The sequence below is a fragment of the Sapajus apella genome, unplaced genomic scaffold, assembly GCF_009761245.1.
Source record: "Sapajus apella isolate SASKATOON/1434 unplaced genomic scaffold, GSC_monkey_1.0 scaffold11, whole genome shotgun sequence".
Classification (NCBI taxonomy): domain Eukaryota; kingdom Metazoa; phylum Chordata; class Mammalia; order Primates; family Cebidae; genus Sapajus; species Sapajus apella.
Genome location: NW_022436951.1, coordinates 15,410,233 through 15,433,433, shown reverse-complemented (window position 1 = coordinate 15,433,433; position 23,201 = coordinate 15,410,233). Strand labels below are relative to the sequence as shown.

The 23,201-nt window shown below is 35.3% G+C and overlaps 1 protein-coding gene across 1 annotated transcript in view; it reads right to left on the bottom strand.

Moving 5' to 3' along the window:
• The window catches only part of CDH9 (cadherin 9), a 162,353-nt gene that overhangs the window by 7,569 nt on the left and 131,583 nt on the right, over positions 1 to 23,201 (bottom strand). The window contains exons 8-10 of the mRNA XM_032279050.1: positions 4,473 to 4,609; positions 3,881 to 4,002; positions 20 to 137 (exon numbers count right to left, since the gene is read on the bottom strand). Of these exons, the coding sequence (XP_032134941.1) occupies positions 20 to 137; positions 3,881 to 4,002; positions 4,473 to 4,609 (377 nt within the window). The remainder of the gene's footprint in view (positions 1 to 19; positions 138 to 3,880; positions 4,003 to 4,472; positions 4,610 to 23,201) is intronic.

Here is a 23,201-nt window from a genome sequence, read left to right as displayed (position 1 = left end):
TTTAGAATTTTCTTAATACCTTTATTATCTACGATAGTGAAATTCGGATTGAGAGTAAATTCTGGCACTGGTTCAAAAAAGAATTTGTGACCTCGGGGAGGGTCATCTTTATCCATGACACTGATAGTCTGAATCAACTGAAACGAAAATAAATAATTAATTAAGCGTAAGGTAATTTTCTTGTTATTTCAAGATATCTTAAATCCATGTATTTGTGCTTTACATACATCACAAAAACAAAATAAATGCCATTTTCAGAAAACTATGCCAATGTTTTATTTTTTATGGTTTTGTCTTTGGTAACTTAGTTAGGAGTGAAAGACATCCATTAAGCAATGGTTTGCAAAGTAGCTGAATACATTATTGTCTTATATCTGGCCACTTTAAAGTTACATATGTAATATGACAGTGATATGTAACCAAAATTCAACTCCTCCAATACCTATCCTCTTTTGATATTGTTAAAAGGAACAGTCCATTTTATTATTAATTGATGAGAAATCTGTTACGTTCACTAGAAAATAATTCTTCAAAGGATGAGTACATAGAAGATGCATTTTTAAAAACACCAAATGCTTAGCACAATTGCCCCTATATATTAACAATATTATTAATATATTTTTTTAATAATACATGAATTTGTCAGGTACTATCAGAAATAAAATGATTTTGAAGCTATGGGCACCCAATTACACTATTTTATTCAAATTGCTTGCTTTTCTCTTAATGGTATTTGCAAAGACAGGTATACAAAGAAATGCTTTTAAGGTTTTGTAAAATCAATGTTGAAGTTTCAAAATTAGAGCACTGCTTGGCTGAGCTAGTGTAAGTAAATAAGAAGTGTGCCCTAATGGAATAAGGAACAGCTAACTATGGGTTGGGCAGAAAAATCTCACTGAGCATTTTATAGTAGAAAAAGCACTGAGCTACACATTGGGGTATGTGCGATCTGTGTGATTTCAAATCACAGTCACTTAATTACCCTAACTTTTAACTTTCTCTTCTACAAAAACAAACAGGTATCATAGTCTGACATTATATGGTGAACAGTTATTGAAATTCACAGCAGTTTAAGCTTTCCATTGTTTCATTGTATATCTTTTAGCACCATACCAACCTACATACTCACTAGTCAGTGCTTTTTTTCACTTTAATTTTATATTAACTATAATTTCATCATTTTTGACAGTGATATGTAACTGTATTTTTAATAAAGTGCTTTTGAAAGTGCACAATTATTAATTTAATAAACTTTCCTCCTTAGAAAATTGGAGCATGAAAAAAATTATAATATCTAATATTTTTGCTCAATCGCCTGTTCCTAAGTAGCAATAACAAATCTAACTTTTAGTAATAATTTAAATCATAAACAGATTGCTCTTTTAATTATGTGACATTTGAGTTCTTGAAATTATTAGATGGGCCTTGTGTAAGTATATTTTATGAAGATATACATATACTTAAAATCTCTCCTATGTTTAACCTTGTTAAATTCCATGAGGGTAATAATATATATTAAATAATTATGTTAGTTATGTCAGTTTAACTTAATTTTTATAAAGTATTAGCATATAATATATCAAAAGCTCACCTGAATCAATAAAAGGCAAGCATACTAACAGATAAGCGAGGAAAGAACATTTATAGGTGACTGTCGGTTGACTTGTGTTCCCCAGAAAGATCTGTTCAGGTCCTAAATCCCAGTACCTACGGATGTGGCTTTAAGAAATTGGCTCTTTGCAGATAAAATCCAGTTAAAATAAGATCATTCTAAATTAGGGAGAACTCTAATTTAATGACTGGAATCTTCATAAGAAGAAGCAAATTTGGACACAGAAACAGATACCGGAAGAATACCACGAAATGATGGAAACAGAGATTGGAGCAGTTGTGGTCCACAAGCCAAGGGATGTCAAGGATGCTGGCAAGCACATGAAGCTAGAGAGTGCCAAGGAAAGGTAGTCTCCTAGAGCCTCTAGAGAGAACATAGCCCTGTTGCACGTTGATTTTATACTTCCAACCTCCAAAACTATGAGAAATGAAATTCTGTGTTTTAAGTTATTCTGTTTGTGGTAATTTGTCATGGCAGCCCTTGGAAACTAATGCAGCTATAAATTATTTTTAAGGCCACATTTTCATGAAAAAAAAAAAGTTTGGTCTTCATGAATTTGAAAGAATTCACACTAAAAGTGTTATAAGAAATTTACATATTGGCAGACATTTAAAATCTAGAATTGCTAAGTATATAGGCAATCATACATATTTGGTGGGAATATCACCTAGCTTATGACAGATTTGGAAAAGTATTTGGGGACATTTATTAATATTTACAGACAGAATTTAATTACTCCTACTTTGAGAATTATATCGTCAAAGGAAAGTAATACCAGGTGGTAAACAAGCATAATGCACTACAATGCTCATTATGGTACTACCTGCTAGGGTAACGTTTTGTTGATAAACCAAATTTTCATTAAGAAGGAAGTAACTGAATAAGTAATGCGTAACTATGCTACGAAAATTAAGCATCAAATTAAAAATAATTATTTATCAAACTGAAATGCTCATTATAAATTGAAAACTGAAAAAGAAAAGCAATTTTTAATCCAAATAGTTATGTAATAATTCCATGTTATTACAAATAAAAATCTCATTTGTATTCTTGTATATGTAGGTGGAATGTGCTATGTATCTCTGTCTTAGTCAGCTGGGCTGCCATAACAGTCCCACACACTCAATGGCTTAAACAACAGAAATGCATTTTCACATACTTCTGGCGGATGTAAGGGTTGAGCTCAAGATGCTAGCATTGTTGGCTTTTGGTGAGGGTTTGCAAATATTAATAGCTGGCTTCTCCCTGAATTCTCTCACATAGTTTTTCATTGGTCCATGAATTCAGGGACAGGAAGAAAGAGAGAGCATGAGCTTTCTTTTATCTCTTCTTAGTATGCTTAATCCCAACAGATCAGGCTCAATCCCTTTATGACTTCACATCATGTTAATTACTTCTTGGAAACACATCTCCAAATACAAGACACTAGGGTTACATTTTCAAAATATGAATTTGGAGGAGGACCACAAATACTCAGTTCATAATACTCTTTACTGGGTAGAAGAAAGACTGTATTTCAGTTTATTTTCTAACTTAAAAATACATGATGGAATTACAGATGGTTATGAACATCTACCTATTTTTTTCTTTAAAGTAGTTAATTAACTGATTAAATTACCTTTGATAAAAATTATGCAGTTATTATTAAAAATGCTATATTTTTGTCAAAAATAAGCATATTCTGCATTTAGAATTACTTACACATATACATTTGAAAGAATTACTTTGTAAGAAGACTTCCTAATTTTTTTACAAACAAATCTACTTCATTTCAGTGTTATGAAACTTCAAAACTTACAAAACACCACTCATATCAATATCTCGTAAAACTATAAAAGTGGAAAAATCTCATCAAGACAACAATTATTATGATTATCTTTATAGTAACATAAAACAATTTCACTTTCATACTTCATGTTTTATTTTATAATGTATTTTCATTCTATTAGTGAATATAACTCAGCATTAGCATAATTATGAATGTAGGTAACAGCTTCTACATATGTCATATTCATGATAAACCTAGTATATAAATTAAAACATATGTTATAATATTCCCTATTATATTATTTATTCCATCATAAAAGCATTTTTAAAATCACCTTTTTAAAATCCCTGTGACTTCTTTGGTAAAGATAAATAAATGGTGGACAAGAAGTATGGACAATAGTTTGCACAAAAGAAATCCTGAAAATAAAGTGATGAATTGTCATTTGACCTTGTAAAGAGAAAATATATTCTTTTAACTTTTTTAATGATTTTATTTACCTGCCCAGGTTTTGCATTTTCACAAACAAATGTTTCATAATACATGGCAAATTCCGGAGCATGGTCATTTATATCTAGAATTCTGATGAAGACAGGAATACGGCTACTTTGTTTTGGGTTATCTGCAACGAGAACATGTGTAAGATTTCAGTCTCATTTACAGAGAAGCAGTGAAACCACTCACCCATTTGTAGCTTAGCAACAGATCCTTTTTGTGGTGTGCACTTTCTCAATTGGGCTGCTGATGAATATCTCAGCTCTCTTACATGGTCCAAATGAAAAGCACAATAAAATTGAGGAAAATATAATTGAGAATGAAGTATTACTTGTAATAATTTTCTTAGATTATTTTTATGTGGCTAAATTATATTTCTCTCCCATATAAGGTGTAAAAGAATATCAAATTTGAAAGGAATGAATTATTTGATAACCCTTAAAAATAACTTAGAAATGTGTTGACATTCTAAACCATTTCTCTAAGATCTTGCTAAGGATACAATCATACCACTCAAGAAAATGAGTCCAGCTGGTGCTATTATTTTACCACTTTGATGAAAGACAGTGTGTTCAGGTGGAGATAGCTCCGACTTACTTATTTCTGTGGCTGTAACAGTGATGTTATGCCAAGGAGATGATTCCCGGTCAAGGGCTTTCAAAGTGAAAATAGAGCCATTTTCTGAGTGGATGCCGAAAATACGGTCCATATCAGTATGCCGATCAACAGAGTATCTGACAGAAGAGAGACTGATAAATCCAGGCATTCTTCTAAGGTTATTATTTCTACCGTTTCTTGAAATTATAGGTAATTTCCACAATGACCTGACAAAGACGTGAAATGTAAAATGCTAACAACTTTCATGAATTTTTATTTTACACAATTGTTATTTGAGCAATTTCATGTATTTGACTCCTTCCGCTTACAATTCCATGATTATGTGTACTTTAGGACCATTATTTATACACATAAATCTGGGCGGCAGTTGGTAAAGTGAGTTCTTAAGTATCACTTGGTTCACCTATCATAGGCTGACTGCAGTGCTTGAGACACATGAAACAGTAATGTTAAACTTGATTAAGTCGATTGTAATGAATAAATCAAAAGTATGTTAAAAAAATTCATAAGTGTGTCCAGAGCCCTCTATAAGTGAATATAGAGAAGGCTGTTATAAAATACATAGCTCATGAATGGCTTTTTGTTCAAGAAACATCCAGCTGAATACAGGTCTTCCTTCCATCTATCCCTCCAACTTATTTCAAATCAAAATGAAATGTCATATCACCAGAGAGTTCTGTAACTTTCTCATTAGGGCTGTATATGGAAGATGTCATTTAAAGCTTTGCATCACTCTGCAGTTAGCAAAATAATCTCTCCTCTCCCTAAAATGTCTATACATTAATCCCCAGAACCTGTGAAGATTTTGTCTTACACCTCAAAAGTAACTTTGCAGATGTGATTAAGGTTAAAAACACTCATACAGGGGATTATCCCTGATTATCAAGACGTGCCTGGTTTAATCCTATGAGCCCTTAAAAGTGGAAGGGGAAGGCCGGGCATCGTGGCTCGAACCTGTAATCCCAGCAGTTTGGGAGGCCAAGGAGGGAGGATCACTTGCGGCCAGGAGTTCCAGACCAGCCTGGCCAACATGGAGAAACCCTATGTCTATTACAAAATTAGTGGGGTGTGGTGGCGGTCCCCTATAGTTTCAGCTACTCCAGAGGATGTGGCAGGAGAATCGCTTGAACCTGGGAAGCAGAGGTTGCAGTGAGTTGAGACAGCACCACTGCACTCTAGCCTGGGTGACAGAACAAGACTCTAACTCAAAAACAAACAAACAAAAAAATGGCATGGGAAGGCAGAAAATTGGTTTAGAGAGATGAAACAGAAGAGAAAAAAAAGAAGAGATTTGGAGAATGAGAAGTACTTGACCCATTGCTGCTGGCATTAAAGCTGAAGGAAAGGAGCCACAAACCAATAGACAATGAATGTAGGCAGCTTCTAGAAACTGAGGATGGTCCTTAAGCTGACAACCAGTAAGAAAACAGGGGTCTTGCACACACAACTGCAAGGAAGCTGACTGATCACAGCACAAATGATCAAGGAAACAATTCCCTGGCTGGAATCTGCAGAAAGAAAAAGGCCTGTTCACACCAGCACCTTGACTTTAGCCCTGTGAGGCTCATACTGAACTTCTGACCTACAGAAGTTCACACCCATCTGTAACATAACACATTTATAGTATTTTGTGTGTGTGGCAGCAATAGAAATCTAATATATACTTAAAAGATAAATTTTAGAAAAGATTAATTTATATGACAGTCCTTCAGTTACATCAGACCATGTTATGGCATACTAGCTAATTTTTTACATCTTTTTGAGATTGCTGTTGCAGAGCCTTTAATTGAGCCATATCAAAAAGTGAGTTCTTCTCAAACGTTAACATTTAGGTGAATCACGTACGAATGAGTTTGATTCAATAGATCAGGGGTGGGAGCTGGGACTGCGCATTTCTAACAAACTCTTAGATAAATCCTATGCTGTAGCTCTACAGACTAGGTATTAATATAGCAGTTTTAGACTATGAGATAAAATGATTAGAAGAAGAACAGAAACAGGAAAAGCAATGAAGGACAATTAACAGGTTAATCAGCCCCTGGTGTAGTCCTCATTTTTCTTGATATCTTATTAAAGACATATTATCTTATTATGAACTTCTTTTTGATCAAGTGAATTGGAAAGTCATAGTTCCCATTATAAATCTTTAATATATTCATGCTTTGGCACTGACTTTAGCAAACATAATTGATAGATATTTAGGTTTTGAAACATTATGAAGTATTGGCAATTTTTAAATTATTGGGTGAACATACATTAACCTCAACTGTATTTTGTTGTTGTTGTTGTTGTTTAAATTGTTTATTGAAGGACATCCTTCTTTTTTTTTTTTTTTTGACGGAGTTTTGCTCTTGTTGCCCAGGCTGGAGTACAATGCCTCGATCTCGGCTCACCACAACATCAGCCCTCCAGGTTCAAGCGATTCTGCTGCCTCAGCCTCCCGAGTAGCTTGGATTACAGACATGCACCACCTTGCTCAGCTAATTTTGCATTTTTAGTAGAGACAGGTTTTCTCCATGTTGGTCAGGCCGGTCTGGAACTCCCGACCTCAAGTGATCTGCCTGCCTTGGCCTCCCAAAGTGCTGGGATTACAGGCCTGAGGCACCATGCCCAGCCAGGGCATAACTATTTAATCTATTGTTTGAGAATTATGCTGAACCTAAGGGATCTATTAAGTAAACTTGTGTCTGATCATAATTTTAACAATTTAATACAGTCCATGAAGATGCTTGCTTAATTTACTTTCTGCTATATTTTATAAAATAATATTGCAGAGTCACAGATACTGCTTCAAAGAGAGTATTTGGGCCGTGGAAAAAGGTATTGGGTGTCATCTAAATGGCGGAATGGCTAAAAAACTTCATATAGCTGGTCTTAGGTTCTACCTCACTCCCAGTACATGGCAATAGTTCAACCATCTCCCTTTTGTCATTCAGTAGGATTCTGTAATCCACAACAGAACTACATGGAAATGACAGTATTCCCTCAAGATGTTCAGTAATCGTTATTGTAATCTTTCCAAAAGGTGTTATAAAAAGAATTTAGGCACTTAAAATACAATCATTTATGCCAGGCGCAGTGGCTCACACCTGTAATCCCAGCACTTTGGAAGGCCGAGGTGGTCAGATCACAAGGTCAAGAGATCGAAACCAACCTGGTCAACATGTGAAACCCCATCTCTACAAAAAATACAAAAATTAACTGAGTGTGGTGGCAGGCACCTGTAGTCTCAGTTACTCAGGAGGCTGAGGCAGGGAATTGCTTGAACCCAGAAGGTGGAGGTTGCAGTGAGCCGAGATCACACCACTTCACTTCAGCCAGGCAACAGAGGCTTCTGCTTCCAGAAATGTTTTGTTTTAATTTATTGTTTTCTGGAAGCAGAAGTCATGTTGGCTTTTAGCTAACAATTCTCTGTAAGACTATTATCAGAGATAGATCTGATTTGTAAAATAACAATGTAGCAAAACTGAGCATGCAAGTTATATTGAAATTTTTCTTTTTAATCTCTATTTCCAGCTGGGCTAACATGAAACAAAATATTATGCTTCCTATCTATAGGTTTCAACTCTCTTACACTTCCTGATGTGGGTTTTATTGATGTTGGAACCAAATCACTATTACAAGGTTTTTGAGATAAAAGCAAAGAAAGTCATTGGAACAATAAAAATGTACTTTTTCCCTAGCTACACGAATTCTGCTTATGAATAAAAATAAACCTAAAATGCACAAAAATAAAGTGAAAGTAAAAGAACAGAACTACATCTGTGCATTGAATGGAGCTCAATTCATAATATTCACCTGTAAATATTTCTCTCTATTGTTGGAAAGGTCAATAGTTAACCATTACCTGCTTATGTCTGAATAGTTCTTGGATTTTTTCCTACTGTTTCCATTGAAGATCAGAGAGGAAATTAAATTTTCCTTTTGCACTCATTGCTAGTTGCCCTGGAGTTTGGCCTAGAGATTTCTATGATATTTCTATGATTGAGGAACAGCTAACAATTGCAACATGATAAAAGTCAAACTTTGACATTATTTGTATCTTTTTTCAGGATCAAAATAGATTTGGGTTTCTGGCCACCCTACTCTTAGGTACAACCTTGAAAGGCACTGTTTTTCACCTTAAGAATCCATGAAGAAAACTCTCTAATGATACAGAAATAGCTCACTTTTAACTTTGACATTGCCAACCTCCAGGTCTATATTCAGATTTTTGTTTCCAGTGCAAACGATGTCTCACAATTTGTCAAAGCTCAGAGATAATTTTCTTTTATTTAGCAGCCAAATTTCTATTTTCAACACAGAATAGGACATTCTGATTTACTTATTAATAATAAATACATTGGATTACCACAAATGACCAGAAAGAGCCTGATAAACCCTACACACAGAACAAAGCTATCTCTATGTTCCAGCAGATGGCCTATTATGACAACAATATTTTATTGATCTCCTCTCATTGAATTTTGGACAATAAGTTAAAAAAAGGCCATTGTCATAAATTTTTGTATGAATACTTTCTACAGAGACAGGATCCAATCATATAGGCATCAAAGAACATGTGCAAGAGGGCACAAGAGCTCTCTTCCCACAGAAGCTGAACTCTGCGTTTCATTTTTCTTGTTTGCTCTTTGTATTTTTATGTTCTACAGTTAAAAGTCAAGCATGTGTCAGATATATATATATATATATATTTTACCTAGCACAAATAATTTAAACTAAATTACAGAAACCAGAACAAATGAGTAATATGCGAGATATGTCAGGAATACCTTCCTTTTTCTCTACAAGATTCCATATATTTCTTCCACTGACTATGTCAATTTAGCTAGGATGTCATTTTACTTTCCAGCTACTGCACTCCAGAAACATGTTTCTTATAGCTGCGACCTATCCAACCTTCATTACCTCTCAAAAATGAATAGAGTATTAGCTATACAATGACATTATTTTTAATTTCATTTGAAAAAAGTTCAAATCTTTTTACAGAGATTAGTGATATTATTGTTAGATTATTATTATTTTACCTCTTGCAATAAAATCAAGTAAATAGGAGAGAAGCAGCTCTATATAGGAATGCACTTATGCATTTATTCCAGTTTATTCTGAAGCCATGGACATTTTATTGAGACATGGTTAAATCTCTCACCAGAACGTTTGTTTTGTTACTTTTCAATTCCACAACCATAGAAAGGATTTCTTTTAAAAATCATTGAACTTTAAATACGTTAAGCATAAAATAGGTGTGAAATGAGGCAACATGTTCTTTCAGTTCTTGTAAAGCTATAATCAACCCTATAACTTTGTAGATGCATGATTACTAATGAGGTGAAGCAGAGCTGACAACAGCTGCTAATTGTAACCATAATCTCATGCTGCAAGTGGCAGATGTATTTCAGAAAATATATTTGATGAACAGATTTAATCGTGGATGAGAATTAGTTCCCAATCTTTCCCTGGAAAAATGTTTCTCCGTGATGCTTATCATCGCCTATTTCAGCACTGAGATCAGTCATCCTTCTAAATTTGATCACAGCAAACAAAACAGTCCCATGCTACAATGTCGCATTCTTGGTGAATTATTGCTCATTTTTCTTCACACTATAATTGGATATCTAAAGCTTTTTTGCATACATTTTATATGCTAACAAGAACGATCCTCTATGCTATGTTTTCAGGTATGACCTCATAAATTGGCAGAATTGGTAGTACCAACTGAAGAATGTAATTTGAGATTAATTTGGTCTCTGAACATGTTTCTTCTGCTTACAATAATTCTTGAGATGTTACAGGTGAAATTATAATGAATTATTTCCAGGACTTGAGTACCCTATACAAAACAAATATTTCTGGAAGACTTTTAAACTGAACCTTTTTTTTTTTTTTGAGAAAAAGTTTCACTCTGTCACTTAGGCTGGAGTGCAGTGGCATTATCTTGGCTCACTGCAACCTCTGCCTTCCAGTTTCAAGTGATTCTCCTGTCATAGCCTCCTCAGAAGCTGGGATTACAGGTGCCCACCACCAAGCCCAGCTAGTTTTTTGTATTTTCAGTAGAGATGGGGTTTCACCATGTTGGCCAGTCTGGTCTCAAACTCTGACTTCACAATCTGCCTGCCTTGGTCCCCCAAAGTGCTGGGATTACAGGCATGAGCCACCACGCCCACCCAAAAATGAACTTTTATTCATCTGTTTTTAAACACTGGGAAGCAAGGTTGCACATTTTACTATCAGTCTTTGAATAAGAAATGATAGCCCCAGGAAATTATCACATATAGGGGAGGTTATATATACACACACAATATACACACAAGTATATGTGTGTGTATGTATAGATTGTGTATACATTTATTGATGTATAGTATACGTGATATATTTATACAACAGAAGATTAAGAGTTTAATGACATTAGCAAATAAAACTTTAAAAATCTTTATACATATATATAATGAATTAAATCAAATAAAATTGAGATAGCAGACTGACAAAATATATGAAAGATGAAATATTCAGTGGAAGGCAGTAAAATAACACTAGAATATCTATTGAGCAGAGAATCATAGTTGTCTTATGAGCTACAAAATTTCCTGTGTCATCCATGTTTTCTAAAATGAATTACTACAATTATGTAAGCATGGACATATTAAAAAATAATTTTCTCTAACTTCCTCTTTTGGCAAAGATATATACACATGCTGGATTTACCATAATACTAAAGTAAAACAAATCAGACAAAATACATTAAATAATTCTTAAAGTACTGAACATAAGAAAACAAGACAATCATCCCTGAGAGAAAGGAAAGAAAGGAGGTAATCCCTAACATTTCCCATTGTACTTTCTGAATAGGGTTTTCATAACGCAGGACGTGGGGACACAGATGGAGTTTGCCATCTCCCTGAGTAGAGGAGATGATGCCGAGTCCACAGAGACTAAAGTAGCTAAAGTTTGGAGGAAGAAGTAACAGAGAGAACCATTATAATCTAAAAATAATGTCACCCAACTTTTCAGCTGTGTACGTATGAGAAAATGGACGAAAGCAGAAAACAAGAAACAACAGACATAACCAATCACAAGGATTAGAGGGAGAAAAGGTATGAACTGGGAATGGCACGAGTCATCACCAGACAGAGTAGAAAACCTCATAATTTGCAAGATTTCTGGTAGACTATTCAGAAAGGTACTACTTGATTAATGGGGCAAAATTAGTCCAAGATTAAGGTTTGCTACAAAACCAATATTCAAAAGAATTAAGTTGTTTTAAGAAAGAGCAAAACTTGACAATATTTATTAGAATGTGAAGCTATTTAGCACTGAACCTAGTAAAACTCACAATGTCTGTAATCCAATCAGAAATTACAGAAAGGGAAAGAAGCAGAAAAATGTGAATTCAAAGAAAAATCTATTAATTAAAAACAACCCCCAAATAACACCATTGACAGAATTTTAAAAGTTAATAGGCATGCTAACGAGATGCATGTTTAAAAGCATATATATATATATATATATATATGCCTTACTATATATAATATATATATTATATTAAAGAACCTTTAAAGAAAAGACTACAAATCAAAGATTAAAAAATATTCTGCATGACATTAAAGCAGATAAGATGTTGCAGAAAAATAATTGTGAACTTGTAGATGAAGATGAATCTTCATTTTCATATTCATGATGGAAATGAATTAATTGTTTTATTCTTTTCCTTTTGTCATTTTGAATAGATTCAAAATGTCATTGAATAGATTCAAAATGAGAAAAAGGAAAAGAATGGAAAAAAATAAAGAGACCCAATCAACAGTGTTATACCTTTAACAAAACTAATATAATCGTACTTAAATTCTTTTAAGGAGAAGAGGGTAGGGCAAAACATATTGAAGAAACAACCAGCAAAACTGTTCTAAGTTTAAGAAAAGGTATACACTCAGAATTGAAGAGGCTCAATTAACTCTAAGTGAAAAAAGAAACAAAGCATACTAGAGTAAGGCATATAATAATTAAACTGCTCAAAACTAGTGACAAAATTAAAAGCATTCTGAGAAACAAATAAAGTAACAAAGATGGAAACAAAGTTAAGGGCACAGGAGCATCTTTACTGTACTGATAAGAAACAATCAAAAAGTCTACATTCAGCAAAAATGTTTAAGAAGAGTGATAAGCCAAAAAAGAAATAAAATAGAATGAAACATACCATATTAACCCAAAGAAGGCAAATAAGAAAGAGGAAACCATAAGAGACGGAAAAATCAGAAAACAAATAGCAAAATGATAATTAAATGTAACAGTATCAATAATCACATTAAATATAAGTGATTTAAACATTTCAATGTAAAGTCACAGAATGTTAAATGAGGTTATAAAGCAAGACTCATCTATGTGCCTATTATACAAGTAATGTTTAAACAAACAAAAAAAAACAGTAATTTAAAAATGGAGTACATTTATTAATATCAGAATGTCATGAAAAATGGCTAAAGCTATACTTAGAAGGAAATTTACATTAATATGATGTACATATTAGAAAAATGCTATGTCTTGAATAAATGACCCCAGCTTGCCAATCAAAAAACAGAAAAGAACAAATAAAAGCCCTAAATAATGAAGAACAAAAAATAATAAAATAGAAAAATATTTTAAAAACATTTGTAAACCCCCTCTAGTTACTTCCTCTACAGGCAGGGCATCTCTGAAAGAAAGGCAGCAGCCCCAGCCAAGGGCTTGCAGATAAAACTCCTGTCTCCCTGGGACCAAGCACCTGGGGTAAGGGGCAGTTGTGGGGGCAGTTTCAGCAGACTTAAATGTTCCTGCCTGAGGGCTCTGAAGAAAGCAGTGGATCTCCCAGCACAGCACTGGAGCTCTGCTAAGGGACAGACTGCCTCCTCAAGTGGGTCACTGACCCCTGTGTCTCCCGACTTGGAGACATGTCCCAGCAGAGGTTGATAGTCAGCTGATATAGAAGAGCTCTGGCTGGCAACTGGCAGGTGCCCCTCTGGGACAAAGCTTCCAGAGGAAGAAACAGGCAGTAATCTTTGTTGTTCTGCAGCCTCCGCTGGTGATACTCAGGCAAACAAGGTCTGGAGCAAACTCCAGCAGACCTGCAGTATAGGGGCCTGACTGTTAGAATGAAAACTAATAAACAGAAAGGAATAGCATCAACATCATCAAAAATAACATCCACAAAACAACCCCATCCAAAGGCTACCAACATCAAAGACAGAAGGTAGATAAATCCACAAAGATGAGGAAAAACCAGCACAAAAAGGCTGAAAATCCCAGAAGCCAGAACACCGCTTCTCCTCCAAAGGATCACAACTCCTCATAAGCAAAGAGACAAAACTGGGTGGAGAATGAGTTTGACAAATTGACAGAAGTAGGTTTCAGAAGGTGGGTAATAAAAAACTCCTCTGAGCTAAAAGAGCGTGTTCTAACTGAATGCAAGGAAGTTAAGAACCTTGAAAAATAGATTAGAGGAATTGCTTTTTTTTTTTCCCATTTATTTATTTTATTGCTTTTTAGGTTTGGGGGTACATGTGAAGAACATGCAAGATTGTTGCATAGGTACACACATGGCAGTGTGATTTGCTGCCTTCCTCCCCATCACCTACATCTGGCATCTCTCCCCTTGCTATCTCTCCCCAGCTCCCCACTCCCACCGTCCCTCCCCTATTTCCCCCTAACTGACCCCAGTGTGTAGTGCTCCCCTCCCTGTGTCCATGTGTTCTCATTGTTCGACACCCACCTACGAGTGAGAACATGCGGTATTTGATCTTCTGCTCTTCTGTCAGTTTGCTGAGAATGATGGTTTCCAGGTTCATCCATGTCCCTACTAAGGACACAAACTCATCATTTTTTATGGCTGCATAATATTCCATGGTGTATATATGCCACATTTTCCCTGTCCAGTCTATCATCGATGGACATTTGGGTTGGTTCCAGGTCTTTGCTATTGTAATAACCAGTTTAAAGAATAACATAAATGACCTGATGGAAGTGAAAAACTTCATGAAGCATACACAAGTATCAATAGCCAAATCAATCAGGCAGAAGAAAGAATATCACAAATTGAAGCTCAACTTAATGAAATAAAGCATGAAGACAAGATTACAGAAAAAAGAATGAAAAGGAATGAACAAAGCCTCCAACAAAATAGGACTACGTGTAAAGACCCAACCTATATTTGATTGGTGTACCTGAAAATGATGGGGAGAATGGAACTGAGTTGGAAAACACTCCTTAGGATATCATCCAGGAGAACCTCCCCAACCTAGCAAGATAAGACAACATTCAAATTCAGGAAACACAGAGAACACCACAAAGATACTTCTTGAAAACAGCAACCCCAAGACACATAATCATCAAATTCACCAAGGTTGAAATGAAGGAAAAAATGTTAAGGGCAGCCAGAGAGAAAAGTCGGGGTTACCTACAAAGGGAAGCCCATCAGACTAACAGTGGATCTCTGTGCAGAAACTCTACAAGCCAGAAAAGGGTGGGGGCCAATATTCAATATTCTTATAGAAAATAATTTTCAACCCAGAATTTCATATCCAGTGAAAGAAGAGTTCATAAACAAAGGAGAAATAAAATCCTTCACAGACAAGCAAATGCTAAGAGAGTTTTTCACCACCAGGCCTGCCTTGCAGGAGCTCCTGAAGGAAGCACTAAACATGGAAAGGAAAAACTACTACTAGCCACTGCAAAAACATAGCAAATTACAAAGACCATCAATACACTGAAGAAACTGCATCAACTAAGGTGCAAAATAACCAGCTAACATCATAATGACAGGATCAAATTCACACATAACAATATAAACCTTAAACATAAATGGGCTAAATTACCCAATTAAGAGATACAGACTAGCAAATTAAATGAGTCAACACCCATCAGTGTACTGTATTTAGGAGACCTATCTCAGTGCAAAGACATACTTGGGCTCAAAATAAAGGGATGGAGGAATATTTACCAAACAAATACAGAGATTGCAAAAAAAAAAGCAGAGATTGCAATACTAGTCTCTGATAAAACAGAATTAAACCAACAAAGATCAAGAAAAGACAAAGAAAGGCATTACATAATGGTAAAGGGATCCATGCAACAAGAATAGCTAGCTTTCCTAAATATACATGCACCCAACAGAGCAGCACCCAGATTCATAAAGCAAGTTCTTACAGACCTACAAAGAGACTTAGACTCCTACACAAAAATAGTGGGAGATTTTAACACCCCACTGTCAATATTAGACAGATCACCAAGACAGAAAATTAACAAGGATATTCAGGACTTAGCTCCAGATCAAGTAGACCTAATGGACATCTACAAAACTTTCCACCCCAAATTAGCAGAATATACATTCTACTTAGCACCACATCACACTTATTCTAAAATCGACCTTATAATTAGAAGTAAGATACTCCTCAGCAAATGCAAAAGAATGGAAATCATAACAAACTGTCTCTCAGAACACAGTTCAATCAAATTAGAGCTCAGGATTAAGAAACTGATGCAAAACCACACAAGGACACAAAAACTGAACAACCTGCTCTGGAATAACTTATTTATTTACTGGGTAAATAACAAAATTAAAGCAGAAATAAATAAGTGTTTTGAAACCAATGAGAACTATTTTACAACAAACCAGAATCTCTGGGTCACAGCTAAAGCAGTGTTTAGAGGGAAATTTATAGCACCAAATGCCCATGGGAGAAAGTGGGAAATCGACACCCTGACATCACAATTAAAAGAACTAGAGAAAGTGGGAATGGCAGTTCGTTCTTGATTTGGCTCTCTTTAAGTCTGTTATTGGTGTATAGGAATGCTTGTGATTTTTGCACATTGATTTTGTATCCTGCAACTTCGCTGAAGTTGCTTATCAGTTTCAGGAGATTTGGGGCTGAGATGATGGGGTTTTCTAGATATACAATCATGTCATCTGCAAATAGAGGCAATTTGACTTCCTCCTTTCCTATTTGAGTGCCTTTTATTTCTTTTTCTTGCCTGATTGCTCTGGCTAGAACTTCCAAAACTATATTGAATAAGAGTGGTAAGAGAAAGCGTCCTTGTCTAGTGCCAGATTTCAAAGGGAATGCTTCCAATTTTTACCCATTTAATATGATATTGGCTGTTGGTTTGTCATAAATAGCTTTTATTATTTTGAGATACTCTGTCAATATATAGTTTATTAAGGGTTTTTAGCATAAAAGTCTGTTGAATTTCGTCAAAGGCCTTCTTTGAATCAATTGAGATAATCATGTGATTTTTGTCTTCGGTTCTGTTTATGTGGTGAATTATGTTTATAGACTTGCGTATGTTGAACCAGCCTTGCATCCCTGGGATGAAGCCTGCTTGATCATGGTGGATAAGCTTTTTGATATGCTGCTTCAATCAGTTTGCCAGTATTTTATTGAAGATTTTTGCATCTATGCTCATCATGGATATTGGCCTGAAATTTTCTTTTCTTGCTGAGTCTCTGTCGGGTTTTGGTATCAGGATGATGTTGGTCTCAAAAAATGATTTGGGAAGGATTCCCTCTTTTTGGATTGTTTGGAATTGTTTCAAAAAGAATGCTACTAGCTCCTCTTTGTATGTCTGATAGAATTTGGCTGTGAAACCAACTGGATCTGGGCTTTTTTTGGGTGATAGGCTCCTAATTGCTGCCTCAACTTCAGACCTTGTTATTGGTCTAGTCGGGGTTTCGACTTCTTCCTGGTTTAGCCTTGGGAGGATGCAAGTGTCCAGGAATTTATTCATTTCTTCCATGTTTACTAGTTTATGTGCATAGAGTTGTTTGTAATAATCTCTGATGATGGTTGGTATTTCTGCGGAATCTGTGGTGATATCCCCTTTATTGTTTTTTATTGCATCTATTTGATTCTTGTTTCTTTTTTATTAATCTGGCTAGTGGTCTGTCTATTTTGTTGACCTTTTCAAAAAACCAGCTACTGGATTTATTGATTTTTTGAAGGGTTTTTTGTTTCTCTATCTCCTTCAGTATTGCTCTGATCTTAGTTATTTCTTGTCTTCTGCTTGGTCTTGAGGTTTTTTTGAATCAATGTGCAAAAATCACAAGCATTCCTATACACCAATAACAGACTTAAAGAGAGCCAAATCAAGAATAAACTGCCATTCACAATTGCTACCAAGAGAATAAAATACCTAGGAATACAACTAACAAGGAACGTAAAGGACCTCTTCAAGGAGAACTACAAATCACTGCTCAATGAAATAAGAGAGGACACAGACAGATGGAGAAACATTCCATATTCATGGTTAGTAAGAATCAATATCATGAAAATGGCCATACTGCCCAAATTAATTGACAGATTTAACGGTATCCCCATCAAACTACCAATGTCCTTCTTCACAGAACTGGGAAAAAACACCTTAAACTTCATATGGAACCAAAAGAGAGCCCACATAGCCAAGTCAATTCTAAGCAAAAAGAACAAAGAAGGAGGCATCACACTACTGGACTTCAAACTATACTAGAAGGGTACAGTAATCAAAACAGCATGGCACTGGTACCAAAACAGAGATATAGACCAGTGGAACAGAACAGAGGCCTCGGAGGCAACAAAACACATCTACAATCATCCGATCTTTGACAAACCTGATGAAAACAAGTAATGGGGAAAGGATTCCCTGTTTAATAAATGGTGTTGGGAAAACTGGCTAGCCAGGTGCAGAAAGCAGAAACTGGACCCCTTCTTGACACCTTACACTAAAATTAACTCCAGATAGATTAAAGACTTAAACACAAGACCTAACACCATAAAAATCCTAAAATAAAATCTAGGCAAAACCATTCAGGACATGAGCATAGGCAAGGACTTCATGACCAAAACACCAAAAGCATTGGCAACAAAAGCCAAAATAGACAAATGGGACCTAATCAAACTCCACAGTTTCTTCATGGCAAAAGAAACAATCATTAGAGTGAATTGTCAACTAACAGAATGGGAAAAGAATTTTGCAGTCTACCCATCTGACAAAGGGCTGATAACCAGAATCTATAAAGAACTAAAACAGATTTACAAGAAAAAAATGAAGAAGCCCATTCAAAAGTGGGTGAAGGATATGAACAGACACTTTAGAAAATAAGACATACATGAGGCCAACAAACATATGAAAAAATGCTCATCATCACTGATCAGTAGAGAAATGCAAATCAAAACTACATTGAGATACCATCTCATGCCAGTTACAATGGTGATCATTAAAAAATCTGGAGACAACAGATGCTGGAGAGGATGTGGAGAATTAGAAACCCTTTTACACTGTTGGTGGGAGTATAAATTAGTTCAACCATTGTGGAAGACAGTGTGGCGATTCCTCAAGGATGTAGAAATAGAAATTCCATTTGACCCAGCAATCCCATTACTGGGTATATATCCAAAGGATTATAAATCGTTCTACTATAAGGACACATGCACACGAATGTTCATTGCAGCACAGTTTACAATAGCAAAGACCTGGAACCAACCCAAATGCCCATCAATGATAGACTGGACAGGGAAAATGCAGCACATATACACCATGGAATACTACGCAGCATTCAAAAATGATGAGTTTGTGTCCTTTGTAGGGATGTGGATGAACCTGGAAACCATCATTCTCAGCAAACTGACACAAGAACAGAAAATCAAACACTGCATGTTCTCACTCATAGGCGGGTGTTGAACAATGACAACACATGGACACAGGGAGTGGAGCATCGCACACTGGGGTCTGTTGGGGGGAAATAGGGGAGGGACAGTGGGGGATAGGGATTTGGGGAGAGATGGCATTGGGAGAAATGCCAGATATAGGTGATGGGGAGGAAGGCAGCAAATCACACTGCCATGTGTATACCTATGCACCAACCTTGCATGTCCTTCACATATACTCCAAAACCTAAAATGCAATTAAAAAATTAAAATTAAAAAAAAAGAACTAGAGAAACAAGAACAAACAATTTCAAAAGCTCGCACAAGACAATAAATCTAAGATCAGAGCAGAATTGAAGGAAATAGAGACACACAAAAAAATCCTCAAAGAATCATGAATCCAGGAGCTGGTCTTATGGAAAGAAATATATACACTGCTAGGCAGTCTAATGAAGAAGAAAAGAGAGAAGAATCAAGTAGACACAATAAAAAATAATAAAGGGGGTATCACCACTGATCCCATAGAAATACAAACCACCATCAGGGAATACTATAAACACCTCTATGCAAATAAACTAGAAACTCTAGAAGAAATGGATAAATTCCCAGACACATACATTTTCCCAAGACTAAACCAGGTAGAAGTCAAATCCCTGAAATGACCAATAACAAGTTCTGAAATTGAGGCAGTAATTAATAGCCTCCCAACAAAAAAGAGTCCAGGACTAAAAAGATTCACAGCCAAATTCTACCACAGAGACAAAGAAGAGCTGGTACCATTCCTTCTGAAAAAGGTTTTCTATTCCCAACAATAGAAAAAGAGGGATTGCTCTCTAACTCATTTTATGAGGCCAGCATCATCCTGATATCAAAACCTGGCAGAGGGATAACAAAAAAAAGAAAATTTCAGGCCAATATCACTGATGAACACTGATGCGACAATCCTCAATAAAATACTGGCAAACCAAATCCAGCAGCCCATCCAAAAGCTTATCCACCACGATCAAGTCGGCTTCATTCATGAGATGCAAAGCTGGTTCAACATATGCAAATCAATAAATGTATCCATCACATGAACAGAACCAATGACAAAAACTACATGATTATCTCAATAGATGTAGAAAAAACCTTTGACAAAATTCAACAACCCTTCATGCTAAAAAACTCTTTATACTCTATGTACTGATGGAACACATCTCAAAATAATAAGAGCTACTTATGACAACCCCACAGTTAATATTATACATACTGAATGGGCAAAAGTTGGAAGCATTTTCTTTGAAAACCAGCAAAAGACAAGGATTGTCGTCTCTCACCACTCCTATTCAACATAGTATTTGAAATTCTGGCCAGGGCAATCATATTCAAATAGTAAGAGAGAATGTCAAACAGTCTGTCTTTGCAGATGTATTGTATATTTAGAAAACCCCATTTTCTCAGCTCAAAATCTCCTTAAGCTGATAAGTAACTTTAACAAAGTCTCAAGATACAAAATCAATATGTAAAAATCATAAGCGTTTTTATACCCAAAAATATATGAACAGAGAGCCAAATCATGAGTAAACCTCCATTCGTAATTGCTATAAAGAGAATAAAATACCTAGGAATACAACTTACAAGGGATTTCAAGGATCTCTTCAAGGAGAACCACAAACCACTGCTCAAGGAAATAAGAGAGGACACAAAGAAATGGAAAAATATTCAATGCTCATGGATAGGAAGAACCAATAGCATGAAAGTGGCTATACTGCCCAAAGTAATTTATAGATTAAATGCTACCCCCATCAAGCTACCATTGACTTTCTTCACAGAATTGGAAAAAAAAGACTTTAAATTTCATGTGGAACCAAAGAAGAACCCATATAGCCAAGGCATTCCTAAGCAAATAGAGCTGGAGGCATCATGCTACCTGACTTTATACTTCAAGACTACAGTAACCAAAACATCATGGTACTGGTACCAAAGCATATATATATACATATATATATAGACCAGTGGAACAGAACAGAGGTCTCTCTCAGAAATAACGTCACCCATCAACAACCATCTGATCTTTGACAAGCCTGACAAAAGCCAGCAATGGGAAAAGTATTCCCTATTTTAAAAGCAGTGTTGGAAAAACTAGCTAGCTATATACAGAAAACTGAAACTGGACCATTTTCTTATATCTTATTCAAAAATTAACTCAAGATGGATCAATGACATAAACATAAGACCTAAAGCCATAAACACCCTCGAAGAAAACCTAGGCAATATCATTCAGGACATAGTCATGGGCAAAATCTTCATGACTTAACAAAAGCAATGGCAACAAAAACCAGAATTGACAAATGGAATCTAATTAAACTAAAGAGCTTCTGCGCAGTAAAAGAAACTATCATCAGAGTGAACAGGCAACCTACAGAATGGGAGAAATTTTTTGCAATTTATCCATCTGGCAAAGAGCTGATATGCAGAATTTACAAGGAACTTGAACAAATTTATAAGAAAAAGAAAACATCAAGAAGTGGACAAAGAATATGAACAGATATTCTAAAATGAGTGGAGAGATATGTACTGTGTGTGAGCTAATATACTCCACATTATTATAATATCAATTCTGCCTACATTTATCTACAGACTAAACACAGTCTCAGTAAAATCCCAGTGGATGCTTTTATAGAAATTGGCATATCAAAATGCAAGGGTCCTAGAAAAACTGACAACTGTAAAACAGAAAAAAACATTAAGTGACAAAAACAATCTCCTTTCACAGTTTTTTACAAAGCTATACAAAATGTATTTTTGTAGACATAGACAAATAGTGAATTGGAGTAAAATGATGTCCATAGATAGATTCATACATGCAACCAAAGTATATAAATAATTCAGTGGAGGAATACGGTATTCATTTCAACAACAAAAAAAAATGTTGAAAATAGTATATTACGAAATACAAAAAAGAAAAGAACTTTGATTCATACCACACACCATATACAACATTAACTTAAAATTGATCATAGATCTATATTTATATCTATATTTATATCTATGATATAAAATAAATACAATATTGCCCTGAATTAGGCAGTAAAATCTTCATCCATTATAAAAGTTGATTAATTACATTTCATTAAAATGAAGAACTTTCATTTACTGAAAGTCAGTTTAAAAGAATATAAATTCAAGCCATTGACTGGTAAAAATCAGTATGGTCAACGGTTACTCTTCTAGATATTTACCCACGAGAAATGAAAGCCTGTGGCTATCCGATGATGCAGAGGTGTGTACGTGTGTACTCGCATACATATTTGTATAAATATAATATTCCAGGGTTGGAAACAATCCAAAACGCCAATTAACAAGTGAGTGGATAAGAAAATTGTTATATTTTTATATACTGAAGGGCTATTTAGCTATTAAAGGAAGGAAACTATTATGCACTCAACAAGAATGAACACACATGATTCATTTACATAGAATTCTAGAAAATCCAATCTATTGGCTGGGCTCAGTAGCTCACTCCTGTAATCCCAGAACTTTGGGAGGCCTAGGTGGGTTGATCACCTGAGGTTGGGAGTTCAAGATCACCCTGACCAACATGGAGAAACCCCATCTGTATTAAAAATACAAATATTAGCTGGATATGGTGGTGCATGCCTGCAATCCCAGCTACTGGGAAGGCTGAGGCAGGAGAATAGCTTGAACTTAGAAGGCAAAGGTGGCGGCAAGCCCAGATCGCACCATTGCACTCCAGCCTGGGCAACAAGAGCAAGATTTCATCACAAAAATTAAAAAAAAGAAAGAAAAGAAAGAAGGAAAGAAAGAAAGAGAGAGAGAGAAAGAAAGATGGAAAGAAAGAGAGAGAGAAAGAAAGACAGAGAGAGAGAAAGAAAGAAAGAAAGAAAGAAAGAAAGAAAGAAAGAGAAAGAAAGAAAGAAAAAGAAAGAGGAAGAAAGAAAGAAAGAGAGAGAAAGAAAGAAAGAGGAAAAAAGAAAGAAAGAAGGAAAGAAAGAAAGAAGAAAGAAAGAAAAGAAAGAAAAAGAAAAAGAAAGAAGAAAGAAAGAAAGAAAGAAAGAAAGAA